The following is a 20343-nucleotide window of genomic DNA, read 5'->3' on the forward strand; positions in this document are numbered from 1 at the left end:
CTGAACCGCAGCCTGCGCCGTCTTCAGGGGCAGAGCGCCCATCTTCCCTGCCGACGGCTCCGCGTGAGGAGCCGTGCTCGTCAGGACATTTTCGAATTGCCCCTGGGACCCCCAGGGGGCTTACGCCCACCTCGCCTGGGGGCCCGGCTACAAGGACTCATTCCAAGACTGTCGGGTTCGCGTGACCCCCACACACACACATTCCCACACCGTCGGTTGGTTGTTGCACTCGTCAGTCGTATTGGTCATTGGCTGCACCTGGCCTTTAGTGTGCTCACGGGTGTTGTTGCACATTGAGGGTGGGTGATGCTGGTGCTGGGAGGGGTTCCCAAGAGTGTGTTAGTACGTTTTTTTCTCTTTCTCCCTCTTCTATTGTGTTATTGCCCTATTGTTGTGTTCTGTCCCTCTGTTCCCTTCCCCCGTTCATCACTGTATACAGTGTGTATATTGTACATACCGGTTGTTGATACGTATTTGTTGAGGCGCGCTAGGGGGCTTTGTTCTGTTTTTAAGGGGGAGTTGACAGCCAGGACGGCTGGGTTTTACGAAGGGGGGTGGGGGGGGGTGATGTAGTAACATCGCTGGATGTCACCATGTTGTGGGTGCAGTACCGGCCATAGAGGGGCACGGTGTGTGTGTGCCAACCTAAGGGGAAGGTCAGGTAAGGCCATGACACTGGTTGACCCGGGAGGACACATGACCGGTTTGAATGACAAGGGGGCCCCCAAGAGGGGGCTAGGAGGGTCAAGTGATTCAAACCTAGGTTCTTCCTGACGGTTCTGGAAGGGGGGTGTGGCCAAGGGCGGAGCCGGCCACGCCGGAGAGGGATCTTGGTTGTCCGTCCCAGGGACAAAACCCTTCGTCTACGATCTCCGTTCTGCGAGTCTTCCAGCATGTGGACCCGGGCAGTATGTTGTTGATCCCGGGTCCGGAGTTAATAGTTACTCCGTAACCAGTGTAGTTAGCCAGGGTGGTCACCACCCTAGTCGTTGTCTTGTTAAAAGGTGAAGTCACTCCGTTGTGTTGGAACTAAATAAATGCACTGCCTCCAAGTCTAAGAGTGCGACTCAGTTGAACCTACTACATATTTACGCGATCTAACCCAAAAAACCTCTTATGAATTGAAATCTCCCATGCACAATGAACATTAAAATATTCTTCACAACCTCTGCATTTCTACAATTGCTTCTAGTTTTGTGTTACTCGAACTGGAATATTAATCCAGCGCCAGGATGATTTACCCCATAGCCGCTCGCGCTACGAGGCTGATGCGCCACTTCAAGTATCAGCGCTGCAAGTACTCGCCGTGTCGCGACGCGTTTAATTAACTGGGCTGGTAACTTTAAATATCACAAAAAATGCTGAGCGCGGAAATCGCAAAATAGCTATTCTTAAGAAAACGTTCTCATGTTAGGAAATTTTAGGAGACCAAAACTTGGAACGAGCCCAAGGGGTGACGTCACCGGGGGGCGAAGTCACGGCGGTGGGGCCTGGCAGTAGGCACCCCACCGCAACACAAAATAGTCATTGGCGTCGTCGCGTGGAAGACACGCGAATGCGTTCATACCGCTCGTATTTATAACGCTTGTCCACATGACCCATTCGGGAGCAGCACCGTTGCAGCTTTCAATGGGACACAGCAGCAACAGCCAGCCGCGAGAAGCTGTTCCTTCACAGCTCGAGCGCGCACCCTGCGCCAAGTACGCACTTTTAGCCGACACGACCTCGCGACCTCGTGTGCGCCAAGGGTAGGTGAGGTTTGGAAAAGCGTGTCCGCTGGCGAGCACAGCCAGCAAGGAACGGAGCATCGGGGAGATTACGGGGGACGCCAATCCACCATCCAGACGCTCGCAACGCCACGGCCTCATGGCTCCCTGTGCGTGCGTGTGGCCATGGTGCAGGAAATATAACGTTTTCATAATACTTGCATTTCAAATGTGTAGAAAACTACCTCCAAACAATGATTGATTTATCCAGTTCAGAGTGAGTGACTGCAGACTGCAATATTAAATTCATAGAATATCCACAGTGGTTTTAAGCGCACTGGGCTCGCAATCCAGAGGTCACCAGCTCAACCTCCTGGCATTTATTCAATCTCCCACCTCTGTCCACTCAGCAGGATAAATGATACCACCACGGTTAGTCAATCGGCCAGGCCGCGTGTGGTGGGGTAAAGTGTGGCTACGACCACCTCTTCCAAGATGTCTGGCAGGGTGGAAGACAAAGACAAAAATACCCACCAGAGGAGCTCTCTCTGGGGTGTATTTTTAGCCCCACAGGAGACATGAGTGGTCGTTATGAGGCTACACAGCTGAATAACTTTAGGTCACCAACTGACGGCACACACCAGAATATGTGCCAGACAAAGTTCAAATAACCAGTCTCAATCCCTGGTAAGGTTCAATGGCAGAAAGGCACGTGCCACAGCAAGGTTGAGTTGCCTGACTGATGCGTCCCGACTGGCGCGTCCCGACTGGCAGCTCCTGACAGGAACTTCCTAACTCGCGTGTCCTGACTGGCAGGTCTGGTAGCACACGACAACAATACCGCTCCCCCCCTTACTGCGCAAACTCAGCTAGACCCTCCTGAAACACGGAGACTCGGCGAGACGGCCCTGGGTAAGCGCGCCGTCGTAACGGCAACCCCGAGCGCGACGCTGCGGCACGCGGTAGCTGTCACCTGGCAGGCAGGAGCAGTCGTAGGCCGTGTCGCCCGTCTGCCGGCAGGTGCCCCCGTTGAGGCAGGGCGACGGGGCGCAGGGCACGTACGCCGTCTCGCAGTGGCGGCCAGTGTAGGCAGCGGGGCATGCGCACGCATACGAGCCCGGCACGTTGGCGCAAGAGCCCCCATTGCGGCAGGGGCTGGCGGCGCACTCGTCCACGTCGGCGCGGCACATGGGCCCCGAGAAGCCGGGCCGGCAGGCGCAGGCGTAGCGTGAGCCCACGGCACGGCAGGAACCGCCGTGCGCGCAGGGGTTGGAGGCACATGGGTCGGCCTTCTCGCACGTTTTGCCTGCGTCACGAACAAGGAGACGGAGATGCACGGGGGAGGGTCAGGGTTAGTTCAATTCCTGCTCTGGGGTGTGGGGGGTTTGACTCGGCCCATCATCCCTCTGGGGTGGAAAAAAATGAGCACTGTTTTGTGTCAAAAATCAAGTGCTTGTCCTATGGGTATACTCGTCACCACCATAGGAATCTGTAGTTTCAACTACAGGCTCAGGGCGGTAAACAGGATAATCAGCACCGCCTAGATGCTCATTTGAGGCAGATATCACTGTGGATCGTGAATGTCACCGAGTATAAAAAAAAACACCTTGCGTGCCAAAGGCACATGTGTGTAACAGCGGTGTGCATGCGTGGCCATGTACAGTGAGGGAAAAAAGTATTTGATCCCCTGCTGATTTTGTACGTTTGCCCACTGACAAAGAAATGACCAGTCTATAATTTTAATGGTAGGTTTATTTGAACAGTGAGAGACAGAATAACAACAACAAAATCCAGAAAAACGCATGTCAAAAATGTTATAAATTGATTGGCATTTTAATGAGGGAAATAAGTATTTGACCCCCTCTCAATCAGAAAGATTTCTGTCTCCCAGGTGTCTTATATACAGGTAACAAGCTGAGATTAGGAGCACTCTTAAAGGGAGTGCTCCTAATCTCAGATTGTTACCTGTACAAAAGACACCTGTCCACAGAAGCAATCAATCAATCAATCAGATCCCAAACTCTCCACCATGGCCAAGACCAAAGAGCTTTCCAAGGATATCAGGGACAAGATTGTAGACCTACACAAGGCTGGAATGGGCGACAAGACCATTGCCAAGCAGCTTGGTGAGAAGGTGACAACAGTTGGTGCGATTATTCGCAAATGAAAGAAACATAAAAGAACTGTCAATCTCCCTCGGCCTGGGGCTCCAATGCAAGATCTCACCTCGTGGAGTTGCAATGATCATAAGAACGGTGAGGAATCAGCCCAGAACTACACGGGAGGATCTTGTCAATGATCTCAACGCAGCTGGGACCATGGTCACCAAGAAAATAATTGGTAACACACTACGCCGTGAAGGACTGAAATCCTGCAGCGCCCGCAAGGTCCCCCTGCTCAAGAAAGCACATAAAGATGCCCGTCTGACGTTTGCCAATGAACATCTGAATGATCCAGAGGACAACTGGGTGAAAGTGTTGTGGTCAGATGAGACCAAAATGGAGCTCTTTGGCATCAACTCAATTTGCCGTGTTTGGAGGAGGAGGAATGCTGCCTATGACCCCAAGAACACCATCCCCACCGTCAAACATGGAGGTGGAAACATGCTTTGGGGGTGTTTTTCTGCTAAGGGGACAGGACATCAAAGGGACGATGGACGGGGCCATGTACCGTCAAATCTTAGGTGAGAACCTCCTTCCCTCAGCCAGGGCATTGAAAATGGGTCGTGGATGAGTATTCCAGCATGACAATGACCCAAAACACACGGCCAAGGCAACAAAGGAGTGGCTCAAGAAGAAGCACATTAAGGTCCTGGAGTGGCCTAGCCAGTCTCCAGACCTTAATCCCATAGAAAATCTGTGGAGGGAGCTGAAGGTTCGAGTTGCCAAATGTCAGCCTCGAAACCTTAATGACTTGGAGAAGATCTGCAAAGAGGAGTGGGACAAAATCCCTCCTGAGATGTGTGCAAACCTGGTGGCCAACTACAAGAAACGTCTGACCTCTATGATTGCCAACAAGGGTTTTGCCACCAAGTACTAAGTCATGTTTTGCAGAGGGGTCAAATACTTATTTCTCTCATTAAAATGCAAATCAATTTATAACATTTTTGACATGCGTTTTTATGGATTTTTTTGTTGTTATTCTGTCTCTCACTGTTCAAATAAACCTACCATTAAAATTATAGACTGATAATTTCTTTGTCAGTGGGCAAACGTACAAAATCACCAGGGGATCAAATACTTTTTTCCCTCACGGTACCACCGTTCACACAGTGGGCAGCACATGTTGGTGCATCTGCCAGTCAACCCATATCTCGTTCCCTCCCACCAAGTGAGCCTCGCACCGCCTCACACGATCTCCCTGCGGTACTACCCAGGCTGGCGTGTGGCACGTACCACTCCAACCGAGGAGGCAGTGGCACTCGAATCTGTGGAGGGAGAGCAGGCGGCATGTGCCGCCGTTGTGGCACGGCACACCGAGGCAGGCGTTATCGGCGGGGGTGAGGCACACTGGGTCCATGAAGCCCAATGGGCACTCGCAAGCGTAGTCCGGCACGCCACCCCGCACCACGGTGCTGCACGTGCCGCCGTTCTGGCACGGCGAGCTGGCGCACCGGTTATCAAGCTGGCAGTAGATGCCCACAAAGTTGTGCTGGCACCTGCGCATCACACAAAGCACAAAGGATAACAGGGTTAGGGTGACACACAAACAGCGGGGTCAGGGTGATGTACAGACAGCGGGGTCAGGGTGACGCACAGACAGCGGGGTCAGTGTGATGCAGACAGCGGGGTCAGGGTTACGCGCAGACAGCGGGGTCACGGTGATGCACAGCCAGAGTGACGCAGAATCATAAACACAAAGGCAATTTAAATTCGATCAATCACCGCTTTCGGCAGCTCACAGGAGAGGTTTGGTTTAATTTCCTGCTGAGGCGCTGGCGTTGGGTAGCAGGGAGCGGTGCCACTCCTTCCGTGTCCTTCTCTGCACAGTCATTCGCCAGTTAAAGGGCAGCAGGGTGGGTGGTGGCGCAGTCGTAACACTCTCACTTCACATCAACAAGGGCCTGGGTTTGGTTCCTGACTCAGGCTCCCTTCTGTGTGGAGTATGCATGCTCTCTCCGTGTTCTGCATGGGTTTTCTCCAGGTTCTCCGGTTTCTTTCCATAGGTAAAACAATTAAAAAAACAATGTATCTGGCATTGGTCTAACATATCAATGCTGAAAAATTACCCAGAACTTGGCAGGAAAGTAATGAACAAGTGTCGATGCCTAAGACCCAACAAGACTCCTTGCCTTAACAAAACAATAAAATAATCACTACGTCATAAAAACACTTCACCTACAGCATGAGCAGTAGAAAGCTGAGCACCGGGTTAGATAAAGAGGCCACAACGCAGGACCACATTCAAAAACCCTGAGCACACCACAACGCCACGACCATATTTTCGGTGCACAGAGGAGGAGGAGAAGGAATCCACGGGTAATCGTAGATTGGTGAGTATTATGAGGCCCCAGGATGCGTGTCCCTGTCACTACCCCCTGACTTATGTTGCAACGGCAACTCGCTCCTAACTATTGCAAATCTAAAAAAGCTGCTTTCCTTAAAAACCAAAACTTTCATTAGGACGCGTCCGAAACAAAACGCACAAAAACAGCAAAACACACCGAAGTATCTCCTGGGCTGTATCAGGCGGAGGAGGGTGCATGACACACACACACAGCCATCGGTGAGGAATCTAGCCGCCACCGCCGGTGGCAGTCGCCTGCGCGTCGGCTTCCGTGGCAGGTTACGCGACACGCCAGGACGCGCGGCGAGCGAAGTGTTCTCATCGTTGCACCGCGTGCGAACAATGGAAGGTTTGGCCTTTCCCAGCCATTGAGCCGATTACAAAACGACACCGGGGAGAGACTCCAGGGCTTCGCCGTCATCTAAACCACCCCAACGGCAGCCAACGTCCTCTTTCAAACCCCACGCTGTCACCCACTGCAGCACCAACAACACAACCAATCATACTAAGTCTTCATCTTACCCCCCCCCCCCTCTTCCTCCTCCCCCACAGCCTGGTCTCACCAAGACCACACGAAAGTAAAAAAACACCAAGACGTACGAGAGCCAGCAATGCCTCACAGGAGAACCCCTGACACAGAACTACCCGGGGTGGCTCGAAGGGCTCGCGAGCTTTGCGCTCAACCAGCGAGCCTCGCGCTCACCCAGCGAACCTCGCGCTGACCCAGCGAACCTCGCGCTCAGCCAGCGAGCCTCGCCAAGGCGATGCGTCGTGGCCACCGGTTTCCGAGCAAAGCGAAGCAATGGAGGCAGCCACCACAACAGCCGATGGCGTGGCTGTCTCCACAGTGGTCGTTCCCTCCTACGGCTCGGTATTCCGTTAGCGGGCTCGTCCATCAGCCATTATCCCTTTCTTGGCCAAACATCCCAACATCGGACCACAGAACTTGGACAATTTTGTTGGCGCCGGTTTAGGTTGCCTTCGCCGGCGCTTGTCTGAGGCTTCCCGTGCCTTTGAATCCTTCTCTCTCTCCCTCTGAGAGTCTACAACTGTGCGCATTAGAATTTCTACGCAATTACGTCATTGTTATTATGATTATTACCATGTGTTCTGCCTAAGCCTGCTGATGCCTGTCCTAACAGTCTGTAAATGTGGCTTGGCTCTCCAACACACCGGTGTGCTGCACAAGTGACGAATGAGCATGTTCTGTTTACGTGACAACCCTTACTAGTTGGTGGCTGTGTCGGGTGGTGGCGGGTTTTAACAACACATTTACATATTTACACGATCTAACCCAAAAGCCTCTTATGCAGTCTATACGATGTCTTATTTGTTACTGCTCTCCAATGCAAGCGTCCCTCTGTGTGTGTAATTTAAGCGCGCGTCCTCTGCGCGCTTCTTTTGCGCACGTCAGCTTTTGTTCCCTTCTCTTTGTGGGCGCCGGCTATGTGATGTTCCCCTCCAGCCTCTTTTCATCACCAAGTTCCACATGGTCAAAGACCCCGCTCGCGCCCGCCCGCGCCCGCCCGCGCCCGCCCGCGCCCGCCCGCACCCTCGCCCGCGCCCTCCCACCCGCCCGCGCCCGCGCCCGCGCCCTACCACCCGCCCGCGCCCGCGCCCGCGCCCTCGCCCTCCCGCCCTCCCGCCCGCGGCCTCGCCCTCCTGCCCGCGCCCTACCACCCGCCCGCGCCCGCGCCCGTGCCCGCGCCCGCGCCCGCGCCCTCGCCCTCGCTCTCCCGCCCTCCCGCCCGCGGCCTCGCCCTCCCGCCCGCGCCCTCGCGCCCGCACCCTCGCCCTCCCCCTCCCGCCCGCGCCCTCTCTCTCGCCCTCCCGCCCGCCCACGCTCTCCCGCCCTCGCTCCCGCCCTCGCTCTCCCGCCCGCCCTCGCCCTCGCCCTCCCGCCCGCCCTCGCCCTCGCTCTCCCGCCCGCGCCCGCGCCCTCCCGCCCACAGCCCTCCCGCCCGCCCACGCTCTCGCCCACACTCTCGCCCTCCCGCCCGCGCCCTCGCCTTCCCACCCGTGTCCTCCCCCTCCCGCCCACGCCCTCGCGCGCCCTCACTCTCCCGCGCCCACCCGCCCCCATCCACCCGCCCTCTCTCCCGCCCGTCCTAACCCTCGCTCTCCCGCCCGTCCTAACCCTCGCTCTCCCGCCCACACTCACCTCGCTCTCCCGCCCGTGCCCTCGCTCTCCCACGCTCTCGCCCTCGCCCACCCACGCCATAGCCCTCGCCCTCCTGTCCGCGCCCTCCCGTCCGCGCCCTCCCGTTCGCGCCCGCCCGCCCTCGCGCCCGCCCACGCTCTCGCCCTCGCGCCCGCCCTCGCCCTCCCCCTCGCCCTCCCGCCCTTCCCCTCCCTCGCCCTCCCGCCCTCCCCCTCCCTCGCCCTCCCGCCCTCCCTCGCCCGCCCTCCCTCGCCCTCCCTCCCTCGCCCTCCCTCCCTCGCCCTCCCTCGCCCGCCCGCCCTCGCTCTCACACCCTCCCTCGCCCGCCCTCCCTCGCCCTCCCTCCCTCGCCCTCCCACCCTCCCTCGCCCGCCCTCCCTCGCCCGCCCGCCCTCGCTCTCACACCCTCCCTCGCCCGCCCTCCCTCGCCCTCCCGCCCTCCCTCGCCCGCCCGCCCTCGCTCTCACACCCTCCCCCTCCCTCCCTCGCCCTCCCGCCCGCCCTCGCCCTCCCGTCCGCCCTCGCCCTCCCGTCCGCCCTCGCCCTCCCGTCCGCCCTCGCCCTCCCGTCCGCCCTCGCCCTCCCGTCCGCCCTCGCCCTCCCGTCCGCCCTCCCGTCCGCCCTCGCCCTCCCGTCCGCCCTTGCCCTACTGCCTGCAGCCAGTCTGCTGCAGCCAGTCTGCTGCAGCAGCAGAATGGCTTAATCAGCACAGCAGCATAACTGGCTTCAGCAGCAGTTCAGCCAGCCCACAAGCTTCAGCAGCAATTGCGGCAGCACAGCCAGCCCACTGGCTTCAGCATCAGCAGGTCTGGAGCAGGCCTAGAGAGCAATGAAGCCCACTCCTCTGACACAAAAAAACATCCCCTTAGGAAATACAGCCCAACGAACGACTGCAGTTTGTCCAAACAGCATCTAGGGGAATGAGTTATTGGGAAATCTAGTTTCCACGTTTTAAATGCAGCAAATGCTATTTTTCTAAGCTTCGATAATAAATATTGTTTATTCTTCCTACAGTGCTTTAAAAAAAATTACAACTCAATATTTTATTCATAGGCTAATAAACTGCCCCAGGGTTGTTAAAACGCACGGGTTGTTATTTAACGTAGGATCTCAGTTATAATAAGAGCATAACATCGATCTAAGCGAGCTGAGTGGGTTCATCGCAGCAGCCCGCACGTCTGGGAAGCAGGGCTGGAGGAGTGGTGGCGGCCGCCAGCCCAGTTCACTCCGGTGGAGGAAGCCACGTGGAGGGGGATTCTTTTGTTTCTCAAGTGGCAAGAGAATGTCATATTATTTGATCACTGAACTCGTTTACCCGGAGCCTCATTTTTTCTCAAAACTCTTTTTCAGCAGGTTCCTTGCAAAGTTTTTTGTTGCAATACGGCAGGCTGCTGTGTGTTAATCCCAATTGAGTTATTTGCAGGTTTATTTTTTTATCATTGGGATGTTTGACCAATACCAGTGACATTGTGTTGCATGTGTGTGTCTTTAGCTAGGGAGCAGCGGTAGTGTATCGCATAGCACGCTGTGCTACGAACCTGGTGACCCACGTTCTATTCCCGCTCACGGCACAACACCAGTGACAATCTGAACTGGCCGTGCCCCCCCCCCTAGGTCGACTCGGCCTCAAATGAGGACCTGGTGCAGTGTATAAACATCGCCACGGTGGAGACAAAGGTGGTCGGGCGTTTGTGCTGCCCACCCACCCCTTCGTGTGCAGTTCCGGCCTTCATAAGGTGCCTGCTAACAGCACCTGCCCCAACAGTCTGTTAGACATAACGGTGGATCTTTGTCTTTTCTTTAGCTATGGTATCAAAGCGGAGATGCCGGAGGAAACCCATGAAAAATGGGGGAGGGAAGAGCGCACAAACTTCATGCAGAAAGGTGCCCGAGTTGGGAATCAAACCCAGGCACTCCTTGCTGTATGGGGCACAAGCGTCACCACTGCGCCACCCTGCCACCAAATTGTGCCAACCTGTGGTTCTACAAGCGGCAGTCACCGTACGGACGTGGAGGGTCCACCGGGTGGTCCCTCATGCTCTGCCACTCTTTTTCACCGGCGCGGTGTACCGGCTCGTTTCTATCGGCGACCGAGGGCACGCATCCTGCCGTGCGTGGGTAAAACACGGTGCGGGCGCGCTCGACGGCACGCGCCGGGATGACGGTGGTGCCGTCGTAGAACCGGTGCGGCGGGTGATGCGGCGACCCCGATGGGAACCCCACGTGTGCCCTCTTGTCCTTCAGTCGCCGCTTCTCACACGTATCACGTTACGCGCCGGCTGCGCCCCTGCTGCTCGCTCAGGGCTCATCCAAACAAATGGTTTATCAATCACTCGGGGCAGCGTGGAGAGTCTTCAAATTAACACCACATGGGGTTAATTTACCACACTCAATATAATCTCAGCCCCTCCCTCTCTCCCTCCCACCATGTAGCACGAAACTATCCCGAATAAAAACTTAATCTTTCAAAAAGAATATAAGTTCTTCCCATGGGCCACTTTGTAGCACCTGTGTCTGTCTGTAGACACACATTCCAAAATACAACCAGCACACGCGTGTCAAGATACCCGCGCATTCCCTTCGCGTGGACACACAAGGCACGTGTGTCTACGGCGAGCACATGGCTTGCCTACACGCTGCGCCCGTGGCTGAAACGCAAGTGGCATAAGCTCTTACGTAAGTGTTCCTTAATGCATGTAAGCAAGATAACACATCCGGGGTGGAGCACCCAATTCCCACTTCACTGCACCCGATAGAATCCAGAGAAGAGCAACAGTCAGGGTGGCTGATGATCCAGCACTCACCAATTCACTCCGGTCACTCGCTCACCATCGGTCAGTCGCCTTCTTATCACTCTTCTATCACTATCACTACTACCGTGGTTACTGCTCCCGTGAACTACTACTCACTGTTTCCTCCACCCAAATTGTGGACTCGGTCTCCCAGTGAACGACTGTTTTGTCTCAATCACACCGTGTTCAACCACGTCACAACTCACCCACTCACCACACTGCAGGTCACAACAACTCACTCACTCACCATTCACCCAATCACTCTCACAAACTCACCACACTGCAGGTCACAACACTTCTGTTCCTGCGTATTCCCTCGCACTGCTCGACTTTGGAATTCCCTGCATTGTCTCTCCCCCCCCCCCCCAACCTCTTACAATCATAACCTTGCTCGGTTAAAAACGTGTTCACTCTAATCTATTACACACAATAACAGTGCTTTTGTTGCTGGCAGCTCGACGTGTTGGGCCAGAAACTTTGCTCAGCAAGTGTGTAAAAACAAAAAAACTTCACACATTACACGAAGTTAAATCGATTATTCGGTGGTGGTGAGGCTGCTGCTGCTGCGGCGTCAGCAATGGTGCACAAAAGCACAAACATCACAAACTCGCCATGTTCGTCAAGGAAATGTCGACAAATCCGAGTCTTTTCAGTCAATTGCATTTCTTCAGAGCACATCAAGGAGGGCCACGGCTGAAAGCCTCGCCCATTGTAGATGTATCCGTTCCCTCCTGTGAAGGCCACGGTGATATTGACTGCACGGGTATTTATTATTGCAGCTACATCTCGACACCTGGCCAAAGCACTTAAAGTGCCACGTATGAGATCTCTCATTCCACACGCACGCGGGCAGCTTGCGCTCAACGCCGAGTCAACCGGAACAACAAACCCCATTCGTTCCACCAGCAGCCTTCCCGCACGGATAAAGCGCCAGGGTTTGGGATGAAACCCTCTGGAGGATTTGCTGTTCTATGCAGCAAGTTACCCCTGGCATCATCGCGTTACGCCGATCATTCTTTCCTGCACGACGCAATTGGGCGCGAACACACCGGGGTGCGATCCTCGTGCTCAAAAGTCCATCGGGTGAAGCTGTGTCCTACACTGTTGTGCAAGCTGACTTAGTATAAACGTGCTCTTTGAACAATTGTCACTGCATTGCACTAATTATGTGGGGCTGCTGCTGCCATGCGGCAAGTGGTGCACAACTACAAACAACACACCCGGACATTCGTCAACAACAACTGTGCGGGCCTTCAAAAGAAATAAAATGGGCGACCAGTCTCCATAGCACACATGCGATGAAGATGGGCCCCCATTGGCCAAAATGTCACCTATTACAGACACAGTATTTCCTTTTCTGGCCCGTGTTATTGACGGATGTAGTGCGCGGTTGGCTATAAATGGTGCAAAAGAAGTTCAACGTACATATATACACACGTGTTGAGTTTATGTAATGATGTGAGGCATACACATAAATGCCAGGCAGTCATCTCCTGATTTCATCCGCACAGTGTGAACGAGTCCCAGTGTGAGGGATCCGGTGGGCATGGGCACTTAGGGGTTCTGCCAAACACTGGCTGCAAATTCAATACGAAGCATACGTTCAAAATCTGCATGGTGGCTCACATGATCTCCATTGATGTCTCTGCCTTTTTTTTTCCCAATACAATTTGTGTCAAATGTATCCTAATTTTGAGAATAGCCCTGAGATAACAATAAGTTCAGTAAAAACATTCAGATAATGAAGTTTAAACCTCAACAATAGTCACAATAGATTTTTTTGTGTCAGGCCTCATCATGATCTGACCAAATGTGTCATGAAACCCTCCACCACCCAACGCAGCCAATAAATTAAACTGTCACGAGTACAACTGTTTAAGAGCGCCGATTATTATTATTATTATTGTATCAGCTCACCACCGGTAATATTAAAGAGCGATTCTCGTACCCAGATTTAGCAAATAGATAATTACGTGGCCTAAACCCAAAAATTATATCACGCCTCGTAACATTGGCTAACGAAAAAAACGACGGGCGACGTCGAGACAGCGGCGCTGATATATTTATTGGTGGCAACACGCTTGTTTTTAATTCTTCCTTAAACGGCAGCTTTAAGGGTTTAAAGGAAGCCAGGCCCCGCAGTTTGCAGGCCGCCGCCGCCGCGCGTCGCCCCGGAGGAGCGTGCCACCCCGCTCCGTGAGGGGCCTCCGTGGAATGCCGCAGCTGTCGCGTGCGGGGGAAACCAGATCACGAGCCGCCCCCCCGGGATACTCGCCCGCACGCACGCCGCCCGCCCCTGCGCGTGTTTGCCCACCGAGCGGGCCGCCCACCCGCCGCTCCGATGCCTCACAGCTCGAGAGCGGCAGCCGCCGCCACCGCCGCTGGATTAGGCGGCAGTCTCCAGAGATTACTCAGCTCTTACGATACTAATTATCTACAACTCGGGCCCCTATATATACACACACACACATCGGGGTGTTTGGGTAGAGCCATGTCTTTGGACGAACGCGAGCAACCGTGTGACTGAGAGACGGCTGCCGCACGCGTGCCCACATGCCCGCATGCCCGCTTGGTTCCCCCGTCAGTCTCCTCTGAGAGGCGGAGAACGTGAAGCCCAGGGGTCTGCCGACTCCGTTTGTCACTGTGTTCACAGCTTGAGATCTCGTAAAAATTAGCGGTGGCAATGTTAGGACTGGAAATGAAGCACCAGCGGGGTTTTGGAGATCCAAATAGGCAGCCGTCCTGAGTGAAGCCCTTTACTAATCTGTGCTCAAGGGGACCTCTTCCCCTTCTCACTCATCCACAAAACTTGCTGTAGGGAGGGCACGTGTGGCTGGATGTTTTACACACTGTGAAAGGCCCCCGTACATGGCATGCAGATGACACATTTACTTTGTGGCCTTCATAACAAACGGCGTTTTTCACAAAGTGTTTGGTGCTTCAGTGCGGCTTGTAAAAACCACCGCAGATTTTGCAGTGGCAACATAACCACGAGTGTCCTTGCACGGAACGTAAGCAACAACAAAAAAGGGCAGACTGCCGTTCGCATTACGCACTCCCAGAAGGCCGTGGGGACGATGCCTTGTGCAAGAAATACTTTCGTTTGTTTACGTGGAGGGACGGACGTGCAAAGGAGGCGCGTTGTCCGCGTATATTTATTTCGCTATTTATATTCTCCACAATGACGGCTACGGTTTGTGAGATATTGCACCGGTGAGTGCGCGTGTTCGGTTTCAGGATAATCTTGGAGTAGCGTTATTTCACGGGGAGTTCAAAGCCTTTCACATTGGTTTGATACGGACGAGTCGAGGGCCCCAACAGCAGCAGCGGCCGCACCGAGCGAGCGCGGCGATCGGGGCTGCACAGCGGCATCCCCTCCCGCTCCACCGTGGGAGCGACTGTGGAAAAGCCGGAGGCAGCGGCGACGTGGCGAGTGTGGGGCAAGATGGAAGGAGCTGGTGCCGCGCTCCGCCTGGCTTTCCGCTCCTGTGAGCGGGGGGCTGCAGTGCCGTGTCGAGCCTCCAGTGATGTTTGCGCTCCCGGTCCCGTGCCAAGCGTGCTGCTAGCTTGACCAGGCCGAGTGGGGTGTGGACGCTTACCGCCCCCCCCACACCGGTATTTCCTCAATGTGTACACAGCTGCAGGAGTGTTGTGCGTGGCAGTGAAGGAGAATAAATTAGCGACGTTTCCAAATTTATGTTTCTTAGTCTGGAATACCTCGACCAATTAGACAAGGCAACCAGGCACTGCAGCAGCAGGAGTGGCTGCTAAATAATACACGTGAGACATCCTGAGCTCAGGGCAGAGCAAGCGGCTCACAATCAGAAAGTTGCAAGTTCAGATCCTGGTCACGGAATCAATAAAATGCGTACCACTTAACATGCAAGTCAAGAGCGATTGTTCAATACACAGACACTCTCTGCGCCGCACGAATATGGAATTCACACCAATGGTTTGGGTGCTGTAAACAAGAGATGAGCCGACAGTGGCTCGATGCTCCAATGAGCAGGAAATAACTCTGTTGAAGTTTTATAAACGTTCACTATTTGAAGCAGAAGCAAATGCACGATCGGCAACAAGGAGTGCCTGTGGCAGTCTGCACCGCCCACGTTCACACCGCCGTGACCCTGATCATCCGTGCCGCCCCAATGCGATGCCGCCGCCTTATCGTTTTGCCACGCGCACGCGTGTACAGTGCTCGTTTCGAGATACGCGTGCGGACGAGAGAACTCCACCGTTTCCAACCCCACGCGTGTTGCACAAGTTCCATACCCACTTCCTGTGAGCGTGCGGCCCGAGCCGAGCACGCGACTCGGTGCGTCACCGTCACAGCTCTGGAAGCATCGGGGGCCGAGCGGGAGGATGCGACGCACCGCTCCGCTCGCCCGCAGCACGGCCACGGGGTCCGAGATGGATGCCGTGCGCCAACCGGTGGCTGCGGCGGCCCAGTCACTCCCGAGAACGCCGGTCGAGAGAAAGAATACCGTCACACCGAGAGCCCGAGGCAACACCGGAAAATTGGATGGCATTTCCCAGTTGACATTGCATAATTTGCGTAGCATATACACGCGTGTAGCATGTCAGTCGGCCATGTGTTCAATTGCAACTGTTGTGCATCGAGCCATCATATATTTCACAGCGCCACGCAGAAATCTGGAGTGAGCACTTTCCCCGCCAGAGTGAATGGGGACTGAACAAACTGGACAAACCGGGCACAGTCAGGTTCAACTACGCTCACAGTAGAAATGTTGGACACCAGCCTGAAGGCATTTTATGCTAATGAGTCTGTACTCTTCTCATCTGCAACAATCGGCAGTCCAGTGTCTGGCCACGCCACAAAGATACACTGAACGCATTTCTAAATCATCTCAACTCGACAAACCCATCCCTCCAGTTCACCATGGAAGTAGAAGCTGACAGAACTCTACCATTTCTGGATATTCTGCTCAGATGGGGTCTAAATGGTACAATAACACACAGTGTTTACTGAGAGAAAACTGATGCCTATCTGAATGCAGTCGCACCATCACCCCGCACAAAAATCTGCTCTTATCAAGACGCTCATTCATCGAGCTAAGAAAGTGTCAGATACACTGCAAATGAACGGTTACAATGATGCACAAATCAACAGAGCATTGAATTCCAAAACCAAATCAAATAACACGAGCATTGAAACTGCCCAAGTAATGAAAACAATCAAAATAAGTACATTGCGGGAGTAACTGATAAACTAGCCAGATGTTTGGAAGAACAAAACATCCGAGTCAGATTTGGCACGGTACATAAAATACAGAATTGAATATCTGGTACAAAATATGTATTACCGAAGCAATCAACAGAAGGTGTGTACAGGATTAACTGCACATGTGGTAAATGCTATGTTGGGCAAACAGGACGAATGATCAGCACGAGACTAAAAGAACATCAGATAAATATTAATTTCTCCCAAATACAACTGTCAGCAGTAGCAGAACACGCGTCCCAACAAGGACACCCAATTGACTTTGAAAATGTTGAAGTTATGTGCAAAACTATCTACTAGTGGCCAAGACTAAATTAGAGATCTATCAAAATTGAAATAAATAAAAATAACTTTAACCGTTCGGATAGCTACCGCCTTAGTGCTGCGTGGAAGCGAATCATCAAATAATACATCATTTAAATGCATGCCCACAAAGGGCAGCGTACTTCAATATGGATTACCGTTGGCAGGCTATTTTAATACACAATAGACAGGAAGGACAAGTTCAAAGGGCTCGCATAATGCATAATGTACGTTGCCTCAGTAATCCCCGCCCCCCCCCCCCCCCACGTGGCATAAGAGCGCAGAATCGTGGCCACCACATCTACGCCTCTATATAAGGAACGAAACAGTAAGACTTCTCCACAAATCTGGCTGTCACCTGATGAAGCTAGTTGTAATTACTGGCGAAACGTCGTACTCAGATTGTAAATGTTGTGGCTTGGCTCTCCAACACACCGGTGTGCTGTACTAGTGACGAATGTTCTGTTTACGTGACAACCCTTACTAGTTGGCTGTGTCGCGATCTAACCCAAAAAAACCTCTATTATGCAGTGTCATAGAGTCCGTTCTCGTGTAACGCGGTAGTTGTGATGCTACGCCGAGGCAGCCGTACAACCGCTTATTCCTACTTGCGCGACGTAGTTCTGTTCTCTCAATCGCGTTAAATCCAATTCGCGTCCGCATTATGAAAAAAATGTGTTCCCTAATACATTCATCGTATTATATCCAATTCGTGTTATAAGAAAACAGACTGTAGATACACGATATTAATAATAGTATTAATATTAGTTTGATGATATACACGATGTGTGAGTGATCGGTGGCAGAGCACCATCTGCTATTGAGCACCCTTGCCCACTGAGCTGTCAGCCTCCCACCCGTGGCGTGTCGCAGCGCTGCACAGGGCAGCGTGCAGGAGGGTGCAGGCTCAGGGGCCAGCCACGACCAACCATTCCTTTTTGGGTTGGATATAGCACAAACCATTAATGTGGAATGGTCTCACATACCCTCCTCCACCTGACACGGACAAACACCAGGTTGTTATTCATTAAACGTATAGTCAGCGAAGGAGCGTTGCGCCAAACGTGACATCTTACGACAGCATCAGATTGCCACTCAAACAAAAGTAAACGGGGCAATTGGTATCGTGTTCGGCAAACTGGTCTGCGTGTTGGAAGGCAATTCACACCAAAAATGTTGTCACGACGCGTCACCGGAGGTTACACCCAGCATCTTCAGGCAACCATCGGACAGGACTCAGGAAGTGAGCGCATCCCGAATTGGCAGCAGATCACACTGGTTGCGGGATCGTCCTCGCAACAAGGAATTTGTATCCGAAGAGCTTTGTGTCTGGGTAAAGACGACTGCGTTAAGAGATATTGCATTCGTTTCGCCTCCACGGTGTCTCGTCCAGGCACCCAAAAAAGTGCGTAACTTAACAGACCTCTACGCTTAGAGATATTTTGGGGTTTTCCGTTTTAAGATTGTGTGTTTTTACGATATCAAGTTGTATTTGCATGACAATGTACAGTGAGGGAAAAAAAGTATTTGATCCTCAGCTGATTTTGTACGTTTGCCCACTGACAAAGAAATGATGAGTCTATAATTTTAATGGTAGGTTTATTTGAACATTGAGAGACAGAATAACAACAACAAAATCCAGAAAAGCGCATGTCAAAAATGTTATAAATTGATTTGCATTGTAATGAGGGAAATAAGTATTTGACCCCTCTGCAAAACATGACTTAGTACTTGGTGGCAAAACCCTTGTTGGCAATCACAGAGGTCAGACGTTTCTTGTAGTTAGCCACCAGGTTTGCACACATTTCAGGAGGGATTTTGTCCCACTCCTCTTTGCAGATCTTCTCCAAGTCATTAAGGTTTCGAGGCTGATATTTGGCAACTCGAACCTTCAGCTCCCTCCACAGATTTTCTATGGGATTAAGGTCTGGAGACTGGCTAGGCCACTCCAGGACCTTAATGTGCTTCTTCTTGAGTCACTTCTTTGTTGCCTTGGCCGTGTGTTTTGGGTCATTGTCATGCTGGAATACCCATCCATGACCCATTTTCAATGCCCTGGCTGAGGGAAGGAGGTTCTCACCCAAGATTTGACGGTACATGGCCCCGTCCATCGTCCCTTTGATGCGGTGAAGTTGTCCTGTCCCCTTAGCAGAAAAACACCCCCAAAGCATAATGTTTCCACCTCCATGTTTGACGGTGGGGATGGAGTTCTTGGGGTCATAGGCAGCATTCCTCCTCCAAACACGGCGAGTTGAGTTGATGCCAAAGAGCTCCATTTTGGTCTCATCTGACCACAACATTTTCACCCAGTTGTCCTCTGAATCATTCAGATGTTCATTGGAAAACTTCAGACGGGCATGCATGTGCTTTCTTGAGCAGGGGAACCTTGCGGGCGCTGCAAGATTTCAGTCCTTCACGGCGTAGTGTGTTACCAATTGTTTTCTTGGTGACTATGGTCCCAGCTGCCTTGAGACCATTGACTGGGCTGATTCCTCACCGTTCTCATGATCATTGCAACTCCACGAGGTGAGATCTTGCATGGAGCCCCAGGCCGAGGGGGATTGACAAGTCTTTTGTGTTTCTTCCATTTGCGAATAATCACACCAACTGTTGTCACCTTCTCACCAAGCTGCTTGGCAATGGTCTTGTAGCCCATTCCAGCCTTGTGTAGGTCTACAATCTTGTTCCTGACATCCTTGGAGAGCTCTTTGGTCTTGGCCATGGTGGAGAGATTGGAATCTGATTGATTGATTGCTTCTGTGGACAATTGTCTTTTATACAGGTAATGAGCTGAGATTAGGAGCACTCTTTAAGAGTAGAAATCTTTCTGATTGAGGAGTCAAATACTTATTTCCCTCATTAAAATGCCAATCAATTTATAACATTTTTGGCATGCGTTTTTCCTGATTTTTGTTGTTATTCTCTCTCGCTGTTCAAATAAACCTACCATTAAAATTATAGACTGATCATTTCTTTGTCAGTGGGCAAACGTACAAAATCAGCAGGGGATCAAATACTTTTTTTCCCTCACTGTATATGACTGGAACACGATTGGCTTTCGAGCAGTGCATGAATGCAGTTGCGTCTCAAGACGCCCAAGAGGTTCCAAGCCGGTGATGTACAATGAACATTGAATAATCATTGTGGGCGAAACCAGAATAACAACTTGCGCAACAAATGCAAAGTCTGACTGGGGGGTGGGTGGGTCACCGTCCTGACGCCAAGCAACACCAAACGGAGCCCTCAGAGCGCCCTGCTGTGGTTGCATCGGCTCATGCTCGCATGCGCCACCGAGCCCCATCGCTAGCGCGCGCACTGCCTGGCTCCATCAGTTGCTGCGGGACGAGTGCCGCACTCGGCCGCCATGTTCAGCATAGGTCAAGCCACAGCAAAAATACGTGACCTCCAAGCGAGATGCACATCGCCAGCAATTAAGCGGGTACAGCATAAACCCTTTGACATCCCTGTCCATCCACACAAAAAGGTTACACATACTTTTTTGACATTCCTTCAGACACACGAAGGGCCTTCCCCTTCTGGGAGCGCGACATTCCAGCGGCATCAGTTCGACGCGACCGAACTTGGGGCCGGTTTCGGCGGAGTCGGGCCTTGCGAGTTCACAAAGGTGGGAGT

The 20343-nt window shown here is 52.9% G+C and overlaps 1 protein-coding gene across 3 annotated transcripts in view; it reads right to left on the minus strand.

Annotated features, from left to right (window-relative positions):
* LOC116945057 (uncharacterized) overlaps positions 1-20343 on the minus strand; it is an 81775-nt gene that overhangs the window by 51984 nt on the left and 9448 nt on the right. For 2 of the 3 annotated variants that reach the window (XM_032959139.2, XM_032959138.2), the window contains exons 1-2: positions 5102-5293; positions 2680-3012 (exon numbers count right to left, since the gene is read on the minus strand). In XM_032959139.2, the coding sequence (XP_032815030.2) occupies positions 2680-3012; positions 5102-5157 (389 nt within the window). In that variant the 5' untranslated portion in view covers positions 5158-5293. Of the gene's footprint in view, positions 1-2679; positions 3013-5101; positions 5365-20343 lie in introns of those variants that run through there. The other variant, XM_032959137.2, reaches the window with a different exon arrangement.

The sequence above is a fragment of the Petromyzon marinus genome, chromosome 22 (assembly GCF_048934315.1).
Source record: "Petromyzon marinus isolate PM22_M1 ecotype Great Lakes invasive population chromosome 22, UKy_Petmar_22M1.pri1.0, whole genome shotgun sequence".
Lineage (NCBI taxonomy): Eukaryota > Metazoa > Chordata > Hyperoartia > Petromyzontiformes > Petromyzontidae > Petromyzon > Petromyzon marinus.